At 34.8% G+C, this 21,960-nt stretch overlaps 3 protein-coding genes across 3 annotated transcripts; all 3 read left to right on the top strand.

The window, feature by feature from the left end:
* The first annotated feature begins 2,107 nt into the window (after positions 1-2,107).
* Positions 2,108-5,061, top strand: LOC140759400 (receptor-like protein EIX2). Its single transcript, XM_073095958.1, has one exon. The coding sequence runs from the start codon at positions 2,207-2,209 to the stop codon at positions 4,892-4,894; it is 2,688 nt and encodes an 895-aa protein (XP_072952059.1). The 5' UTR covers positions 2,108-2,206; the 3' UTR covers positions 4,895-5,061.
* Positions 5,062-11,366: 6,305 nt separating this feature from the next.
* On the top strand, positions 11,367-12,068 carry LOC140759386 (uncharacterized). Its single transcript, XM_073095935.1, has one exon. It carries the CDS (start codon positions 11,367-11,369, stop codon positions 12,066-12,068), a length of 702 nt encoding a protein of 233 aa, XP_072952036.1.
* A 4,707-nt stretch (positions 12,069-16,775) lies between these two features.
* LOC140759376 (receptor-like protein EIX2) lies at positions 16,776-19,843 on the top strand. Its single transcript, XM_073095924.1, has one exon. The coding sequence runs from the start codon at positions 16,776-16,778 to the stop codon at positions 19,629-19,631; it is 2,856 nt and encodes a 951-aa protein (XP_072952025.1). The 3' UTR covers positions 19,632-19,843.
* Positions 19,844-21,960: the final 2,117 nt, after the last annotated feature.

The raw sequence follows: 21,960 nt of genomic DNA, 5'->3' as shown, positions 1-21,960 counted from the left end.
TCATAGGAATTGCCTTGATCGCCCTTGGAATTATATACTTCGGATTGGAAGATCCTATCACCGAAGAGCAAGTTCTTTGAGCATGGATTGGAAGCTAGGGCCGTCGACAGAGCCGAAACCGAGAGATTTCGCTATTGAGGGGGATTCGAGGAGCATGGAATCCATTATGATTTCTAGGAAGATCAATCGATGGTCAAGCGCGAAGAGAAGACAAAGCGGAGGAACCCTAGAATTCTCGACCATAGGGATTTCAATTTGAAGGGTTTTGGGGGGAAAGGATTAGGGTTAGGGTTTTTTTTTTCTTTGCAACGTCTCGACTCTCGAGATCGTGAGGTTTATGACTGGGAAACTCAGGAACGTGGCCGGTGAACCGCGTGCACAGTTATTCGTTTGAATATATAGTGCTTTCCTACGGGGGTGAGAAGGCATCTACGTTGATATAGATGAATTCAGCAACGATTATCTTTTGCTTTCGTAAAGTCGTCGAATCCGGACGGTGGGCAGCGACTTTTCCAATCGGTAATTGAGAGGAAGCCAGAACGACAAGTTTATATTGATTTGTCTAATGAAATATTGGCTACGAAGGCTTAGTGATATAATTTCGCTAGTTTAGAGGTTATATGTGCCTATTTTTTCTTCATAAAGGTTTGAAAGTGATACTGAGTAATGTGAATAATAATAAAAGTGAAATATAAAATATTTTTAATAATTTTTTGTAAATATCTAAGAAGGTTAGGCTCGGATAACGCAAGATAAAATTATCTTTCTTTTTTTTTAATTTAACTAGAGAAAATCTTGATGCAGAAATTTCAGCACCATTAATAGATTTTCTAAGTCTACCTCATTATTTGTTTTCTCTTGAAATTTCATAGATAAATATAATTTCTAGCGTCTTACAACAGGTAATATTATTTTCAAACGGCGTCTTATTCTAGGTTTTAAAAATATTAATCTAGAATAAAAAATATTTTTATTAATTTGATTTTACAATATAATTTTATTTAATTTTACTTTAATCTAAAAGTACTTATTTATTAAGTTTATTTTACATCTATAATTACTTTAATTTATCTATATAATAACTAATTGTTAAGAAAACTAACAGCCGATCACTTTGGAGATATTTTAAGCAAAACACAGTGATCGAATGAAAAATATTCATATGATAGAGTATCAGTGATAATAAAAACAAAATATATGATAATTTTTATAAATTTGCTGAAAAATCTAATCAAGCTTAGGTTTTAATAATCCAAAAGGAGATTGCCATTAATATAATCAAGCTTAGGTTGGAATTAAACAACCATTAATATAATTTTCTAAGTCCACTGTCTGTCTTTTCCCTTTCTTTCTCTGGAATTCCACAGATGAGTACAATTTTGAGCCTATCATATCGGACAGGACAACGTTATTTTTAAATGCTATCTCATTCAGGACTTTGTTTCTTGGATTCACTGTAGAATAAACTACCATGGACCCTAATGCTTTGGACGTATTTTTAAAACATTTATTATTCGGTTGAAATAAAATGGACATCTAATGTTTTTGTTTCCACAAATCAAAGGTCGCTTAGCTATCATCCATTGTTGTAAGATAGATAATCAACTGATTTAGAAGCTTAAGTTGTTAGGCTGGACGAGGTTTAAATTGATGACCTAATCAAATTGATTTTGTTATCACGTTAGATAACTAACTCATAGAAAAATTTGAGTCGTATTAAAAATAGAGAAAAGAACAATGTATAGACAAAAGTGAAGATGATATGTCATGCCAATGGGATAGTGATCAGATTGTTAAAATGGGATTATGCTATTTAAGTGTTCCTAGAGTTCAAATCTCAGCGACACTAATTTAATTAGAACATTATTAAATTTTCATTTATTTGACAAAAAGAAAATAAAAGAAATATATACCATTATTATTTGAGAGTAAGTGACAATCTAGACTCTGGAATTCCCCAACCATTACAATTTCCATACTCTTCTTGTTTCCTTCCGTGGAATTCCACAGCCATCGTAATCTTCGTACTTGGATGCTCAAATGTCTCTTTCCACCAGTGAAGTAAATAACATGTGGTACATAGAAGAAGAAGAAGAAGAAATATTCTCTACTAATATTGCCTTTAGGCCTTGACTATTGCGAGAGCTGCTTATATGATCCTATTAATCCCAGGTGTTTGGAAGCTAGAAGAAGTAAAAGAAGTTTAATGGCCAAGGCGACAAGATCCTCTATCCAATGTTGTCGTATCGTCCTAATAATGATATGGGTTCTACTGGCCCAATATCAAATCCCCATTTCCTCCATATCTGTGGAGCCCAAAGGAGGAGAAAGGAGTTGCAGAGAGAGAGAGAGGGACGCACTTCTTTCCTTCAAAGCAAGCATTGAAGATCCCAGTGATGTCCTATCTTCTTGGCAAACTGGCCAAGACTGCTGCCGGTGGAGGGGCGTCGTGTGCAGCAACAGGACAGGCCATGTTGTGAAGCTCGACCTCCATAACAACTTCACCATCTTCAACTATGACTACAACACTGACATGATCAATTATAAGTTTCGGATGTTGGGCGGTGAGATCGGTCCTTCTCTGCTGGCTATAGAGCATCTCAACTACCTCAACCTAAGCTACAACGACTTCGGACATAAGCGGATACCAGAATTCATTGGCTCCTTCAAGAACTTGAAGTATCTCGACCTCTCTTATGCAGGCTTCGGTGGGAGCATACCTCCTCAGCTCGGTAATCTCACTAAGCTGCTCCATCTCGATCTTTCTTTTAACTCCTTGGAGTCGGTTGATTATGTATCTTGGTTACCGCGCCTCTCTTCCTTGAAGTACCTCGACATGAGCGAGGTAAACCTAAGCACTACTGTGGATGGGGTGCATGCCCTAAACATGCTTCCAGCTTCTCTAAGAGTTCTTTATCTATTTGATTGCAATCTCAACGCGACGTTCTCTTCTCTGCCTCTTTACTCTTCTAATCTCACATCACTTGTGAGACTTAATCTTGGGTACAACTACTTTCACGGTCCTATTCCTGATGGCCTGCTACGAAATATGACCTCCCTCAAAGAACTTGGGCTTCAAAGCAATGATCTCATTGGGGACATAGCAGAATTGATGAAAAGGTTGCCACCCAAGATAGAGGAGTTGGATTTGTCTACAAATAACTTGACCGGAAGTCTGCCAATTAGGCTCGAGCACATGACCAGCCTAAGGTATCTTTATCTCTATAACAATAGCCTCAACGGTCACATACCCTCCGGAATTGGAAAGCTCACTAATTTGAGAGGTTTGGATTTGAGTTTCAATAACTTGCTTGGCATTATATCAGAAAACCATTTTGCAAGTTTGACGAGATTAGAAGAGTTATACTTGTCCAACAACAACAACCTGACCATGGTAGTAGACCCAAATTGGATCCCTCCATTCAAATTAAAATATGTAGACCTGAGCTCCTGCAATCTGGGACCCCATTTTCCTACGTGGATTCGATCGCAGACTGACATTATCGATTTAATAATGTCTAATACAGGAATAGTCGATAGGTTGCCAGATTGGTTTTGGAATGTCATTTCTTCGGTTGAATATCTTGATCTCTCTCTAAACCAGATCAGCGGAGTATTACCATCGACTCTGGAGTTCTTGTCAGCAGCCTATGAAATAAATCTGAATTCAAATCAATTCCATGGTGGGGTCCCAAAATTAATGATGAGTCTTCAAGTGCTGGATCTTTCAAACAATAGTATTACTGGTACCGTCCCATTATCTATGTGCAACCAAGTGCAATCCTTAGAAATCTTGGATCTATCACACAACCGCCTATCAGGACAACTTCCTCAATGTTTGACAAGCAGGAAATCTTTTAGAGCTGATCATGGCGACTTGACATTGATAGGTTCTAAACTTTCAATAGTAAGCTTCAGCAACAACAGCCTCTCTGGTGAATTCCCTTTGTTCTTCCGAAGTTGTCAGTATCTTAATTTTCTTGATCTTTCTTATAATGACTTCTATGGAAGCTTGCCGATATGGATAGGGAAAAGATTACCACAGCTAGCCTTTCTCTTATTAAGGTCTAACATGTTTTCTGGCTATATACCTATTCAGCTTGCAAAATTAGACTATCTCCATGTTTTGGATCTTGCTCACAACAATCTATCAGGAACCATAGCTCCATCTCTCGTGAACTTCACAGCAATGACTACAGTCTCCTCATACGGAAGTTATTATGTCCCTGATTTCATTAGCATGTTAGTGGTCACAAAAGGGCAAGCTCTAGAATACTATACCAATACAATAATATCACTCATGTCAAGCCTCGACTTATCAAGCAACTGTCTAACCGGAAAGATCCCTGAAGAGATAGGAGGCCTTGCTACATTGAAAAATTTGAATTTGTCTGGGAATCGATTGACTGGAGATATTCCGGAGACAATCGGTGGTCTATGGTCATTGGAGTCTCTTGACCTATCAAACAACGAGCTTTATGGTGAAATTCCTCCAACTCTATCAAATTTAACTTTTTTGAGCTATTTGAACCTGTCCTATAATAACCTCTCAGGAGTAATACCTTCTGGTCAGCAACTACAAACATTTGACGATCCGTCAATCTACAAAGGCAATAACGATCTTTGTGGGCCTCCTATTTCTAAGAATTGTTCAGGAGATGGAACGACTCTAAATTATCCTCTAAAATATGAAGATGGAAATGAGATGTCATCTTTTTATCTCAGCATGGGTCTAGGATTTGCAGTGGGGCTTTGGGTGGTCATTGGTCCATTACTGTTCAAGAGGACATGGAGCGCAGCTTATTTTCTCTTCATTGACAACATCTTTGATAAGATCTATGTGTTTATGGTTCTTAATTGGGCTAGGCTCATTGCCAACATCAGGAAGAAATAAAGCAGAGGCGTGGTTATGCAAACGGAGGAGTTTCCATGGTTCAGATCATGGAGATTAGTCACTGTTTATTGCTATATTGTGTGATTATGCTATCAACATCCAAATGTTGATCACATCTTATAATAGATAAAAGAAGTAGATATGTATCAAATATGTTGGTCTCTGATCTCTTCCATGTAATCTATATATCAGACTTGTAAGTGTCTTTCACATCTTCAACATGCTGCTTTTCTACTAAGGTTGTGTTGTTGAAAAGTAGTTAAAACTCCAATCTATCAGCTGCAGTAACTTTTGTTACCTTACAAATTATCACAACTTTACTAATTTACATAGCTTTGGTAATTAACAGAACTTTTTTCTATCTTACTTTTATTATTTTACTAAGTCTACATTCTTATTCATTTTCCTCCTTAGGAATTCTATAAACAAATCCCTAAATATAACAATGTTTTTTCTTTCTTCCTTCTATGGCTTGATGGAGGAGAAATTTTAGTTGCCAATAATTCCATCCGTGTAGGACCAATGCTCAGGAATACAGTTCAGTTGAACACATAACAATGGGAGATATCCTAATTTGCTGTTGGCATTTAATTGTATCTTAGCATCAAACCGTCACTTAGCTATCATCCATTTTGTAAGGTAATCAGCTTATTTAGAAGCTTAAGTAGATTTAAATGATGACCTAGTCAAACTTATTTTGTTAATCATGTTAGATAACCAATTAATGAAAAAAAAATTGAGTCATACTAAGAATAAGAAAAACAATAGTGTGTAGACAATAATAAACAATGAGATATCAATACCAATGGGATAGTGATCATATTGTTAAAGAGGTTTATGTTATATGAGTGTAATTAGTTCAAATTTCAGTGGCACTTATTTAATTCAGAAAATATTAAGTTCCCACTTCTCAAGGATTAAAAAAAGAATTATTCACCAAATATATCATGCATTTCCACTAATTTTTATTAATGTCATGTCTTTGAGGATTTTATAATTAAACCTTTCATTTTTTCTTACGGTATTTTGGGTTAAATAAATTCAATCATTTTCAAATGAATCTGGGTTAGTCATGTAGTTATTCAAAGTAGCAAGAGGGTGTTATACAAAAATTATAGGGAAAAAAAAATTAAAAGTCTAGTTATTAAAAAAAATAGTGAAAATATAAGGAAGGTATGATTTAAAAATATTTTATAAAGTGTAATCTAAGGTTTGGTTCTTTATGGCACCAGCTGAATTCCACAATCATTATTAATATTACTTTCATACTCCATCTTTTTCCTTCGAAATAATAATGCTTTTAAGTGCTCTACAGTGGATGCCAATTCTCCAGAGCCATCTTTGTGATGGAAACAAGGCTCTAATCAATCATGAATTGATCGAATGAGTTCACTTATGGGTCATCATGGAGTGGAAGGTAGTACTAAAGATGAAGTTGGTGTTCTACCTCCAAAGAACTTATCGATGTGTTTCTATTCATACGTAAACAGGGTATATCCTATACAATTAATCAAGCTTCTCTACTACTCATTTATTAGACTACACCATGATGCTCTGTTTGAGGTTTCGTGATTTAGGGCTCATCATCTCATGGTTAAATTAAAAATTAAAAATAATCAAGGCCTCCTAATTAACTAGGCCTATGATGCTTAATGCTTCCTTTTCTTCTTCTTCTTCCTGGTTTTTTTTTTCCTCAAGGGTTTGAAAGCGATGGAGAGAGCAATGAGAATGAAACTATAAGTGAAACATAGAGTATTTTTTGTTGTAGGTAACAATCTGATTCCAAAGAGTCACAAAAAATTCGATCAAATTAAATTAAATAAACTTACAGATTACAGAATAAAATTCTGAATAGTCGAGTCTAGTGTTGGACACTATCTCCTTAAGATCAATTCGCCCTTCACCGATTGCTTCTAGAACAGTAGACATCGGTCTCTTAGGATACAACGACTGTCTTATGCTGGAAAGGAAGCAGCTTTCTAATGCCTTGATTGAACCTGAACCGTGCTATACTCTCCTTCGAATGCAGACTCAAACTTAAAGACTCGACTCTAGAAGGAATGAACCAAGTTTTCTTCTCTGATGTTGTATCTAATATACCATATTAACATTTCTCAAATATCCAATATGGTACTAAACTTTTTTTTTTATTTTCCATTGTTATGATACCCACTTTAGAGCCAATTTTCATTCACTTCTCTTCATGGATTTGACTAAGTAAATATTTGACAATAAAGTACAATTTGAGCTAAATTAATTCAACCATTAAACCATCATTAATAATGTGTGGTCCCCACTTAAAACTTAGCTCAAAATTAATAAAAAATTCATATCAAATACATGAAATTACAAACATTTTTTAAATCTTTTTTGCTAAATATCTAATCAATTTAAGGTTCAGATAACTCAAGATCAAATTGTCATTTTCTTTTAAATTTGATTAGAGAAAATCTTGATGCTGAAATTTAACAACCATTAATAGAATTGTCTAAGTCTACCTTCTTGTTCTTCTCACTTTCTTTGGAATTCCATAATTTTTAGCGTCTTACAACATATAATATTACTTTAAAAACATATCATTATGGAATAGAAAATATTTTGTAAACTTTAGAATTAAAACCATTAATTTGACTTTAAAATATAATTTCATTTAATTTTACTTTAATCTAAAAGTTTACTTATATTAAGCATATTAAGTTCATTCTACGTCTATAGTTACTTTAGTTCATTTATATGATAACTATTTGCTAAGAAAACTAATGGGCTGAATAGTTGTGAGACATTTTAAGCAAAGCACAATGGTTGAATAAGAAATATTCATATGATAAAGCATTAATAATAATAAAAGCAAAATATATGATAATTTTTATAAATTTCCTTAAAAATCTAGTCAAGATTAGATTTCCAATAATCCCTGCCAAGATTACCATTTTCTTCTTCCTAGTATTAAAATTTCACAACCATTAATATAATTTTCTAAGTCCAGCATCTCAGTCTTTTTCCCCTTCCTTGTCTGGAATTCCACATATGAGTATAACTTTGAGTGTCTCATTCTAGACTTTGTTTCTTTAGACTTATTGTAGACTAGACTACCATGCAACTGATGCTTTGGACGTATTCAATGGGTACTTCAATACATTTATTGCTCGGTTGAAATAAAATGGAGATGTAATAATGCACTACCACATTTATAATTGATTTATCCCTAAATATAACTATATTTTTGTTTCCACAAATTAAAAGTCACTTAGCTATATATCATCCATTAATTGTTTTAAGATAATAAGCTGATTTTAGAAGCATAAGTTGATAGGCTGGATGAGGTGTAAGTTGATTACTTAGTAAAACTGATTTTGTTATCACGTTAGATAACTAATTCATAGAAAAACTTGAGCCACATTAAAAATAGAGAAAGCACCCGTGTATAGAGTGTAGACAATACGAAACACAAAAAAGGAGTGTAGAAGATTAAAAAATCAGTGCCAATGGGATAGTGATCAGATTGTTCAAATGACATATTATATTAAGTGTTCCTGAATTCAAATCTAATGATTTAATTATGACATTATTAAATTCTCATTATTCAAAAAAGAAAAGAAGAGAAAAAATATATATACCTTTATTATTTGAGCATAAGTGAGAATCTAATTTCCATACTCTTGTTTCCTTTCATGAAATTCCACAACCATCGTAATTTCCATACTTGGGCAAGGTAGTGTGGAATTGGAAGCTCAAATGTCTCTATCCACCGTTTAAGTAACATGTGGTATATAGAAGAAGAGAAAGAAGAAGAATAAACATTCTCTACTAATATTGCCTTTAGGCCTTCACCACCACGATAACTTATATCCTATTAATCCCAGGTGTTTGGAAGAAGAAGAAGAAGAGGCAAACGAAGTTTAATGGCCAAGGCGGCAAGATCCTATATCCAATGTTGTCGTATCGTCCTAATAATGATATGCGTTCTACTGGCCCAATATCAAATCCCCATTTCCTCCGTAGCTGTGGAGCCCAAAGGAGGAGGAAGGAGTTGCATCGAGAGAGAGAGAGAGAGGGATGCACTTTTCCTTCCAAGCAAGCATTGAAGATCCCAATGATGTCCTATCTTCTTGGCAGACTGCCAAAACTGCTGCCGATAGAGGGGCGTCCAGTCACGTTGCGATCCGTAAATATGATGGTCATAAATCTCTATAATAAAATCCGAAAAAAACATGAAAACTCAAATAAAAATTAAATCCTAAAATAGATTGACACAGCGAAAATTGTACTCAGTCTTCAAAGTCCTGACTAAGTGGCTTTTTAAATTACTGTAAAAATAATAAGTCCTCATGAGCTAGATGCCCAGCAAGTAACCCACTCTAATAATAATATGTCTAATGACAAAGATCAACATGTGATACATATAGTAGCAGAAAAAGAATTATAATAATAATAATATATAAGCCGTCTTGAAAAATAAATAGTTTTCTTGTCTCTTATATTGAATTTCAAAATCCATATATACCAAATTAGAATCATAAATTATTCATATTAACTCATTTTAAATAAATTAATATAAAACAAATCAATCTCTGCTAAACGTGTTTTTTTTATGGAAATCAAATAATAAATCATTCATATTAACACAATCCGAATAAATCAGTATGAAACGAATCTCCACTAAAGTGTATTATCATGGAAATCGAATTATAAATCACTTATAATATATCAATTTAAATAAATTAATATAACACAAATCAATCTCTAGTGAAAATGTACTATCATGGGAATCGAATCATAAATCATTCATAATATCTTAATTTGAATAAATCAATATAAAAGCAGTCGATCTCTACCAAAATTGTACTATCATGGAAACCCGTTAAAACTGATAAAATACCATATTATCTCATTAATGGGTACTCTGACCCGTGGCCACATCGCACTACCTAGCCACCATCGAGATGGCGCCCGGGACTTTTTTAGATAGTCGATCCGTCTAGGGTCACAGTAGGTACTATACAGTGCCCTATTGACTTTTTCACTAACCGTTGAGAAAGATTAGAGTCACCAGAACAAAAATCCAGGAATCTTTTCCCTAATCCCGCTAGAGTCACTTAGTAGCACGTCGCAACGTTACATTCCAAGGATCTTTTCCTTGGACTTATCTTTTTGAAAACAAATTGGGTTTTAGATCTCACTTTTATTAGTATTTATACTGATTCATTATGAATCTCAAGTATCAAATTCCTCAATCACCAAAATTCTCAATCTTCAAAATACAATATATACACGAATAATCCATAAATTCAAATACTACTATTTCCTCTAATATATATATAATATAAATCATTCTTAATAAGTCAGAAAACACAAATAAATAATTGCAAAATTTCACGTCTCAAAAATAATATTTTATTTTTGATCATATTCTAAAAAAAATAAAGATCTCTTATATTTTATTTATAGAAAATAAAATATATTAGCATAAAGATTTCCTCTATTATTTTCTGAAAATAAAATATAATAATAAATTTTTTTTACAAATCCGAAATTCCTTTGAATTGAAGTAATTCTAATTTATATCTTATTTTCTTAAAAAATAATATTATTTATTTTCAGGAATCCAAAATCCATATAAATTGAAATATTACTAATTTATATCTTATTTTCTACAATAGAAATAGTTATTAATTATTTTCATAAATCTAAAAATTCATTTAAATTGAAATATTCCTAATTTATTTCTTATTTTCTGCAATAAAAATAAATACTTTGAAATCTGAAAAATAATAAACAATAAAATCCCTTTTTTCCAAGAATGATAAATATGAATTTTCTATAAAATACAAAATATTAATATTTCTAATTTTTTATTGAAGATCCTTAAAACAATGAATTTCTTACATCTATTGCAAAATTTCTTATCTTATAAAATCAAACGGGATAAGAATAAACATAAATATATTTATAATTCATCAATTCTATTTTTATATAATAAAAATTTAAGAAAATATGAGTGGAGACTTGCCTTGATCGCTCAATCTAAAATAATTTGATTTTCTCATCCTAATCGTAATCTGCATGAATTTCAAAGCACTCCATGATTATCTTCTCTTTATTTTTTTCTTCTCTTTGGTATGATAAAATTTTTTTCCTCTATTTTCTATTTTTTCTCTCTCTAATCTCCCTCGAGAATAATATCTTTTTCTCTCTCATTTTTATTTCTCAGTACTGTAGCGCCTAATTTCTCTTCTAAAAAATTGCTCTAAGGTTTTCTTCTAGGCCCCCTTTTATAAAAGAAAAAACAATATATAATAAGAGTCCCACAAGAATAAGAATTCTAATATCTTAAAGATATATCTAAAAATTTAATTTAATTTAATAAAAATCTTAAAACATAAAAGATAAAATAAAATTCATCGCTATCTAAACTGTATATTTCTATTTATTTTATTTATTTATGTTCCAAAATTCTGGGTTGTTACACGTCATGTGCAGCAACAGGACAAGCCATGTTGTGAAGCTCGACCTCCATAACAACTTCATCGACATCAACTATGACTACAACACAGACATGATCAATTATAAGTTTCGAACGTTGGGCGGTGAGATCAATCCTTTTCTACTGGCTATAGAGCATCTCAACTACCTCGACCTAAGCTACAACAATTTCGGACATAAGTGGATACCAGAATTCATTGGCTCCTTTAAGAACTTGAAGTATCTCGACCTTACTGATGCAGGCTTCGGTGGGAGCATACCTCCTCAGCTCGGTAATCTCACAAAGCTGCTCCATCTCGATCTTTCTTTTAACTCTTTGCACTCGGTTCATCTGGTATCATGGCTACCACGTCTCTCTACCTTGAAGTACCTCGACATGAGCGAGTTAAACCTCAGTGCTGCTGTGGATGGAGTGCAGGCCATGAGCATGCCTCCAGCTTCTCTAAGAGTTCTTTATCTATTTGATTGCAATCTCAACGCGACGTTCTCTTCTCTGCCTCTTTACTCTTCTAATCTCACATCACTTGTGAGCCTTGGTCTTGGGGGCAACTACTTTCACGATCCTATTCCTAATGGCCTGCTAGGAAATATGACCTCCCTCGAAAAACTTGGGCTTGGAGGCAATGATCTCATTGGCATGATACGGAGGACTTTAAAGAATCTAGGCAACTTGAAAAACCTCATTGTATAGGATAATCAAATCAGCGGGAACATAATAGAATTGATGAAAAGGTTGCCACCTAAGATAGAGGAGTTGGATTTGTCTGCAAATAACTTGACCATCTGCCAAGTTGGTTCAAGCACATGGCCAGTCTAAGTTATCTTGATCTCAGTAACAATAGCCTCAGAGGTCCCATACCTTTTAGGATTGGAAAGCTTACTAATTTGAGCAGTTTGTTTTTGGGTTTCAATCACTTTGTTGGCACTATATCATAAGATCATTTTGCAAGTCCGACAAGATTAGAATATTTATATTTGTCCAACAACAACAACCTGACCATGGTAGTAGGCCCAAATTGGCTCCCTCCATTCAAATTGAAATATGCAGGCTTGAGCTCCTGCAATCTGGGACCCCATTTTCCTACGTGGATTCGATCACAGACTGACATTATCGATTTAATAATGTCTAAAATAGGAGTAGCTGATAGGTTGCCTGATTGGTTTTGGAATGTCATTTCTTCGGTCAAATATCTTGATCTCTCCCTAAACCAGATCAGCGGAGTATTACCATCGACTCTGGAGTTCTTGTCAGCAGCATCTGAAATAAATTTGAATTCAAATCAGTTCCATGGTGGGGTCCCAAAATTACCGACCAGTCTTCAAGTGATGGATCTTTCAAACAACCGTATTACTGGTACCATCCCATTATCTATGTGCAACCAGGTGCAATCCTTAGAAATCTTAGATTTATCACACAACCGCCTATCAGGACAACTTCCTCAATGTTTGACAAGCAGGAAATCTTTTAGAGCTAATCCTGGCGACTTGACACCGATATGTTCCGAACTTTCAAAAGTAAACTTCCGCAACAACAGCCTCTCTGGTGAATTCCCTTTGTTCTTCCGAGGTTGTCAGTATCTTAATTTTCTTGATCTTTCTTATAATAACTTCTATGGAAGCTTGCCGATATGGATAGGTAAAAGACTACCACAGCTAGCCTTTCTCTTATTAAGGTCTAATATGTTTTCTGGCTATATACCTATTCAGCTTGCAAAATTAGATTATCTCCATGTTTTGGATCTTGCTCACAACAATCTATCAGGAACCATAGCTCCATCTCTCGTGAACTTCACAGCAATGACTATAGTCTCCTCATACGGAAGTTATTATGTCCCTTATTTCATTAGCCTTTTAGTGGTCACAAAAGGACAAGCTCTAGAATACTATACCAATACAATAATGTCTCTCATGTCGAGCCTCGACTTATCAAGCAACTGTCTAACCCGAAAGATCCTTGAAGAGATAGGAGGCCTTGCTACATTGAAAAATTTGAACTTGTCTGGGAATCGATTGACCAGAGATATTCCAGAGGCGATGGGTGGTCTACGGTCATTGGAATCTCTTGATCTATCAAACAATGAGCTTTATGGTGAAATTCCTCCAACTCTATCACCTTTAACTTTTTTGAGCTACTTGAACTTGTCCTCAAACAATGAGCTTTATGGCTGGCTTTTACCTCTAGTTTAGCAACAAATCTTTTGTTTTTACCAGGTTATCGTAAACCAATTTTTACTTATACGAACAGAGAGCCTCATCTGCTTCGTTGTACCTCTGAACAAGTCATATGGTTTTCTTAATTATACTTGCATTATTTTAGGGAGTTTGGTTTTATTTCATGTTCCTCTGTATTTTGCTGCAGATTGTTCCGCAAGTATGTACTTGGAGGAGCAGATGAAATAGAGTTAAAGTTTGTAAATAGGTAATTTGTCTGATTCGTATACCTCTTTTGACTTATATAAGGTGCTCTAGGAGCAAGATCATGTAAGGATATTGTTTCCACTTTCCAGGAGAAATCATGAAGACTTGAATCTACTCTGTATAATCTTTAACCAAGAAATTAGGAGACTGGCCACTCTGGTTAGCAATTGTCAGAAATATGTCCTTTAAGTTTGGACATCTGATATTGAACTTTGTCTTATTAATACTGTAAAAGAGTTAATGCAGTTCTTCTCTTTGATAGGTTATTAGAGTTAAATGGTCACTTCATGCAAGAGAGGAGATCATCTTTGAGCTCCTCCAGCTTTTGAGAGGCAATGCCACCAAAGCTCTGCTTGAAGGAATCAATAAAAGCACAAGGGAAATGCTCGAAGAGCAGGAAGCTGTTCGTGGACGCTTGTTTACAATTCAGGATGTTATGCAGAGTACAGTTCGTGCATGGTTGCAGGTTGTATCTTACAAACAAGCAAATGCCTTTATTTGCAATTTCATTTGTAATATGTTTTGACGCATTGGTTATGTAAAACCTTCTTCTTTAAAGAAGATATAACATATTAATCTTGTTCATGTGTTTCAGGATAGAAGTCTCCGTGTGACGCATAATTTGACCATTTTCGGTGGTTGCGGCTTGGTTCTGTCCATAAACACAGGACTCTTCGACATAAACGTCGACGGAATACCGCGGTCTAAGTGTTCTCCATATGCAATTTATTTGTTTTCCGGTCTTGTTTTTCATAGGAATTGCCTTGATTGCCCTTGGAATTATATACTTCGGATTGGAAGATCCTATCACCGAAGAGCAAGTTCTTTGAGCATGGATTGGAAGCTAGGGCCGCCGATAGAGCCGAAACCGAGAGATTTCACCATTGAGGGGGATTCGAGGAGCACGGAATCCATTATGATTTCTCGGAAGATCAATCGATGGTCGAGTGCGAAGAGAAGACGAAGCGGAGGAACCCTAGAATTCTCGACCGTAGGGATTTCGATTCGAAGGGTTTTAGGGGGAAAGGATTAGGGTTAGGGTTTTTTTTTTCTTTGCAACGTCTCGACTCTCGAGATCGTGGGGTTTATGGCTGGGAAACTCGGGAACGTGGCCGGTGAACTGCGTGCACAGTTATTTGTTTGAATATATAGTGCTTTCCCACATTGGTGAGAAGGCATCTACGTAGATATAGATGAATTTGGCAACGATTATCTTTTGCTTCCGTAAAGTCCGAATCCGGACGGTCGGCAGCGGCTTTTCCAATCGGTAAATGAGAGGAGGCCAGAACGACAAGTTTATATTGATTTGTGTAATGAAATATTGGCTATGAAGGCTTAGTGATATATTTGGCTAGTTTAGAGGTTATATGTGCCTATTTTTTATTCTTGAAAGTTTGAAAGTGATACTGAGTAATGTGAATAATAATAAAAGTGAAACATAAAATAATTTTAATAAATTTTCGTAAATATCTAACAAGGTTAGGCTCAAATAACGTAAGATGAAATTGTCATTTTTTTTTTGAATTTAACTAGAGAATGCTGAAATTTTAGCACCATTATTCGTTTTCTCTTGGAATTCCACAAATAAAAATAATTTCTAGCGTCTTACAACAGGCAACATTATTTTCAAACGTTGGTCTCATTCTAGGCTTTAAAAATATTTTATTAATTTGACTTTACAATGTAATTTAATTTAATTTTACTTTAATCTAAAAGTACTTATTTATTAAGTTTATTTTACATCTATAATTACTTTAATTTATCTATATATAACTAATTGTTAAGAAAACTAACAGCCGATCACTTTCGAGATATTTTAAGCAAAACACAATGATCGAATAAAAAATATTCATATGATAGAGTATCAGTGATAATAAAAACAAATATATGATAATTTTTATAAATTCGCTGAAAAATCTAATCAAGCTTAGGTTTTAATAATCCAAAAGGAGATTGTCACATTCCTTTAAATTGGACTAGAGAGAATCATAATGTTGAAATTAAACAACCATTAATATAATTTTCTAAGTCCACTGTCTTAGTCTTTTCCCTTTCTTTCTCTGGAATTCCACAAATGAGTACAATATTGTGCGTATCATATCGGACAACGTTATTTTTAAATGCTATCTCATTCAGGACTTTGTTTCTTGGACTTACTGTAGAATAAACTATTATGGACCCTAATGCTTTGGACGTATTTTTAAAACATTTATTGCTCGGTTGAAATAAAATGGACATCTAATGTTTTTGTTTCCACAAATCAAAGGTCGCTTAGCTATCATCCATTGTTGTAAGATAGATAATCAACTGATTTAGAAGCTTAAGTTGTTAGGCTCGACCAGGTTTAAATTGATGACCTAATCAAATTGATTTTGTTATCACGTTAGATAACTAACTCATAGAAAAATTTGAGTCGTATTAAAAATAGAGAAAAGAACAATGCAGAGACAAAAGTGAAGATGATATGTCATGCCAATGGGATAGTGAGCAGATTGTTAAAATGGGATTATGCTATTTAAGTGTTCCTAGAGTTCAAATCTCAGCCACACTAATTTAATTAGAACATTATTAAATTTTCATTTATTTGAGAAAAAGAAAAGAAAAGAAAAGAAATATATACCATTATTATTTGAGAATAAGTGACAATCTAGACTCTGGAATTCCCCCAACCATTACAATTTCCATACTCTTCTTGTTTCCTTCCGTGGAATTCCACAGCCATCGTAATCTTCGTACTTGGAAGCTCAAATGCCTCTTTCCACCATTAAAGTAAATAACATGTGGTACATAGAAGAAGAAGAAGAAGAAGAAGAAGAAGAAGAAATATTCTCTACTAATATTGCCTTTAGGCCTTGACTATTGCGAGAGCTGCTTATATGATCCTATTAATCCCAGGTGTTTGGAAGCTAGAAGAAGTAAAAGAAGTTTAATGGCCAAGGCGACAAGATCCTCTATCCAATGTTGTCGTATCATCCTAATAATGATATGGGTTCTACTGGGCCAATATCAAATCCCCATTTCCTCCATATCTGTGGAGCCCAAAGGAGGAGAAAGGAGTTGCATCGAGAGAGAGAGGGACGCACTTCTTTCCTTCAAAGCAAGCATTGAAGATCCCAGTGATGTCCTATCTTCTTGGCAGACTGGCCAAGACTGCTGCCGGTGGAGGGGCGTCGTGTGCAGCAACAGGACAGGCCATGTTGTGAAGCTCGACCTCCATAACAACTTCACCGACATCAATTATGACTACAACACTGACATGATCAATTATAAGTTTCGGACATTGGGCGGTGAGATCAGTTCTTCTCTGCTGGCTATAGAGCATCTCAACTATCTCAACCTAAGCTACAACGACTTCGGACAAAAGCGGATACCAGAATTCATTGGCTCCTTCAAGAACTTGAAGTATCTCGACCTCTTTGATGCAGGCTTCGGTGGGAGCATACCTCCTCAGCTCGGTAATCTCACTAAGCTGCTCTATCTCGATCTTTCTTATAACTCCTTGGAGTCGGTTGATTATGTAGCTTGGTTACCGCGTCTCTCTTCTTTGAAGTACCTCGACATGAGCGAGGTAAACCTTAGTGCTGCTGTGGATGGGGTGCGAGCCATGAGCATGCTTCCAGCTTCTCTAAGAGTTCTTTATCTATTTGAGTGCAATCTCAACGCAACGTTTTCTTCTCTGCCTCTTTACTCTTCTAATCTCACATCACTTGCGAGCCTTGATCTTGGGTTCAATTACTTTCACGGTCCTATTCCTGATGGCCTGCTAGAAAATATGACATCCCTTGAAGAACTTGGGCTCGAAGGCAATGATCTCATTGGCATGGTACCAGAGACTTTGAAGAATCTACACAACTTAAACATACTAGATCTAAGCTGGAATCAAATCAACGGGGACATAGCAGAATTGATGAAAAGGTTGCCGCCCAAGATAGAGGAGTTGGATTTGTCTGCAAATAATCTCATTGGCATGATACCGAGGACTTTAAAGAATCTAAGCAACTTGAAAAAGCTCAATCTATGGGATAATCAAATCGGCGGGGACATAGCAGAATTGATGAAAAGATTGTCGCCCAAGATAGAGGAGTTGTATTTGTTTGGAAATAACTTGACCGGAAGTCTGCCAAGTTGTCTTGAGCACATGACCAGCCTAAGGTCTCTTGATCTCAGTAACAATAGCCTCAGCGGTCACATACCTTCTGGGATTGGAAATGTCACTAATTTGAGCAGTTTGGATTTGAGTTCCAATCACTTTGTTGGCATTATATCAGGAGATCATTTTGCAAGTCTGACGAAATTAGAGATGTTATACTTGTCCGACAACAACAACCTGACCATGGTAGTAGGCCCAAATTGGCTCCCTCCATTCAAATTGAAATATGTAGGCTTGAGCTCCTGCAATCTGGGACCCCATTTTCCTACGTGGATTCGATCGCAGACTGACATGATCTATTTAGCAATGGCCAATTCGGGAATAGTCGATAGGTTGCCTGATTGGTTTTGGAATGTCATTTCTTCGGTTGAATATCTTGATCTCTCTCTAAACCAGATCAGCGGAGTATTACCATCGACTCTGGAGTTCCTGTCAGTAGCAAATGAAATAAATCTGAATTCAAATCGATTCCAAGGTGGTGTCCCGCAATTACCGAGGAGTCTTTGGTTGTTGGATCTTTCAAACAACAGTATTACTGGTACCATCCCATTATCTATGTGCAACCAGGTGCAGTCCTTAGGAATTTTGGATCTATCACACAACCGTCTATCAGGACAACTTCCTCAATGTTTGACAAGCAGAAAATCTTTTAGAGCTGATCCTGGCGACTTGACACCAATAGGTTCTGAACTTTCAATAGTAAGCTTCCGCAATAACAGCCTCTCCGGTGAATTCCCTTTGTTCTTCCGAGGTTGCCAGTATCTTAATTTTCTTGATCTTTCTTATAATAACTTATATGGAAGCTTGCCGATATGGATAGGTAAAAGATTACCACAGTTAGCCTTTCTCTTATTAAGGACTAACATGTTTTCTGGCTATATACCTATTCAGCTTGCAAAATTAGACTATCTCCATGTTTTGGACCTTGCTCACAACAATCTATCAGGAACCATAGCTCCATCTCTCGTGAACTTCACAGCAATGACTACACTCTCGCGGTATGAAAGTAACTATCTTCTTGATTTCGTTATTCTTTTAGTGGTTACAAAAGGACAAGCTCTGGAATACTATACCGACAAGATGATGTCTCTCCTGTTGAGCCTCGATTTATCAAGCAACAATCTAAGTGGAACGATCCCTCAAGAGATAGGAGGCCTTGCTACATTGAAAAATTTGAATTTGTCAGGGAATCGATTGACTGGAGATATTCCGGAGACAATCGGTGGTCTTCAATCATTGGAATCTCTCGACCTATCAAACAATGAGCTTTATGGTGAAATTCCTCCAACTCTATCAGCTTTAACTTTTTTGAGCTACTTGAACTTGTCCTATAATAATCTCTCAGGAAGAATACCATCTGGGCAGCAACTACAAACACTTGACGATCCGTCAATCTACGAAGGCAACAATGATCTTTGTGGGCCTCCAATTTCCAAGAATTGTTCAGGAGATGGAACGACTCTAAATGATCCTCTAGAACAGGAAGATGGAAACGAGATGTCATCTTTTTATCTCACCACGGGTCTAGGATTTGCAGTGGGGCTTTGGGTGGTCATTGGTCCATTACTGTTCAAGAGGACATGGAGTGCAATTTATTTTCTCTTCATTGACAACATCTGTGATAAGATCTATGTGTTTATGGTTCTTAATTGGGCTAGGCTCATTGCCAACATCAAGAAGAAATAAAGCAGAGGCGTGGTTATGCAAACGGAGGAGTTTCCATGGTTCAGATGATGGAGATTAGTCACTGTTTATTGCTAAATTGTGTGATTATGCTATCAACATCCAAATCTTGATCACATCTTATAATAGATAAAAGAAGTAGATATGTATGAAATATGTTGGTCATCTGATCTCTTCCATGTAATCTATATATCAGACTTGTAATTGTCTTTCACATCGTCAACATGCTGCTTTTCTACTAAGGTTGTGTTGTTGAAAAGTAGTTAAAACTCCAATCTATCAGATGCAGTAACTTTTGTTACTTGACAAATTATCACAACTTTACTAATTTACATAGCTTTGGTGATTAACATAACTTTTTTTTCTATCTTACTTTTATTAATTTACTAAGTCTACATTCTTATTCATTTTCCTCCTTTAAAATTCCATAAACCAATCCCTAAATATAACAATGTTTTTTCTTCCTTCCTTCCTTCTATGGCTTGATGGAGGAGAAATTTTAGTTGCCAATAATTCCATCCGCGTAGGACCAATGCTCAGGAATACAGTTCAGTTGAACACATAACAATGGGAGATATCCTAATTTGATGTTGGCATTTAATTGTATCTTAGTGATCATATTGTTAAAGAAGTTTATGTTATATATGAGTGTAATTAGTTCAAATTTCAGTGGCACTTATTTAATTCAGAAAATATTAAGTTCCCACTTCTCAAGGATTAAAAAAAGAATTATTCACCAAATATATCCTGCATTTCCACTAATTTGTATTAATATCACGTTTTTGAGAATTTTATAATTAAACCCTTTATTTTTTCTTATGACATTTTGGGTTAAATAAATTCAATCATTTTCAAGTGAATCGGGATAAGTTATGTAGTTGTACAAAGTAGCGAAAGGGTGTTATATAAAAACTATAGAGAAAAAAAAAGTCTAATTATAAAAAAAATAGTGAAAATATAAGGAAGGTATGATTTAAAAATATTTCATAAATTGTAATCTAAGGTTTGGTTCTTTTATGGCACCAGCTGAATTCCACAATCATTAATATTACTTTCATACTCCATCTTTTTTCTTCGTCTTTTTTTTTCTTTTCTTTTCTTTCATTCCACAAACGAAATAATAATGCTTTTAAGTGCTCTACAGTGGATGCCAATTCTCCAGAGCCATCTTTGTGATGGAAACAAGGCTCTAATCAATCATGAATTGATCGAATGAGTTCACTCATGGGTCATCATGGAGTGGAAGGTAGTACTAAAGATGAAGTTGGTGTTCTACCTCCAAAGAACTTATCGATGTGTTTCTATTCATACGTAAACAGGGTATATCCTATACAATTAATCAAGCTTCTCTACAACTCATTTATTAGACTACACCATGATGCTCTGTTTGAGGTTTCGTGATTTAGGGCTCATCATCTCATGGTTAAATTAAAAATTAAAAATAATCAAGGCCTCCTAATTAACTAGGCCTCTGATGCTTAATGCTTCCTTTTCTTCTTCTTCTTCCTGGTTATTTTTCTCTCTTGTATGAAATTAAGAACACGAAGAAATCTAAGGCTACTTAGCTGAAAGAAACACTGGAATTGAGGGCAGATTAAAGAGGTCTAATTAAGGTTTACTGAGGGCCAAAATGCATGTATCTAAAATAACAATGCAGGCAGTTTTAGAGCATCATATCCTATGAACAAGAACAAATATATATATGTCTATTAATGTCTCCTTCAATGCCACAGTAGCAATCACAATGAAGTGGCTCAAATGCTAGCTAATGAAATATTGGCTAAGGAGGCTTAGTGATATATTTAAGTAGTTTAGGGTTGTATATGTCTATTTTTTCTTCTCAAGGGTTTGAAAGTGATACAGAGAGCAATGTGAATGAAAATATAAGTGAAACATAGAGTATTTTTTAAATCTGTTTTGCTAAATATCTAATCAATTTAAGATTTGGATAACTCAAGATCGAATTGTCATTTTCTTTTAAATTTGATTAGAGAAAATCTTGATGCTGAAATTTAACAACCATTAATAGAATTGTCTTAAGTCTACCTTCTTCTTCTTCTCACTTCTTTTGGAATTCCATAATTTTTAGCATCTTACAACATACAATCTTCTTTTCAAATGCCATCTCATTCTGGACTTTAAAAACATATCATTATGAAATAGAAAACATTTTGTAAACTTTAGAATTAAAACCATTAATTTGACTTTAAAATATAATTTCATTTAATTTTACTTAATCTAAAAGTTTACTTATATTAAGCATATTAGGTTCATTCTACGTCTATAGTTACTTTAGTTCATTTATATGATAACTAATTGCTAAGAAAACTAA

Source organism: Typha angustifolia, chromosome 1 (genome assembly GCF_048772165.1).
Source record: "Typha angustifolia cultivar Huaian chromosome 1, ASM4877216v1, whole genome shotgun sequence".
In the NCBI taxonomy this organism is placed as follows: Eukaryota; Viridiplantae; Streptophyta; class Magnoliopsida; order Poales; family Typhaceae; genus Typha; species Typha angustifolia.
Note: the sequence above shows the minus strand (reverse complement) of the source record. Positions and strands in the feature narration are given on the sequence as shown.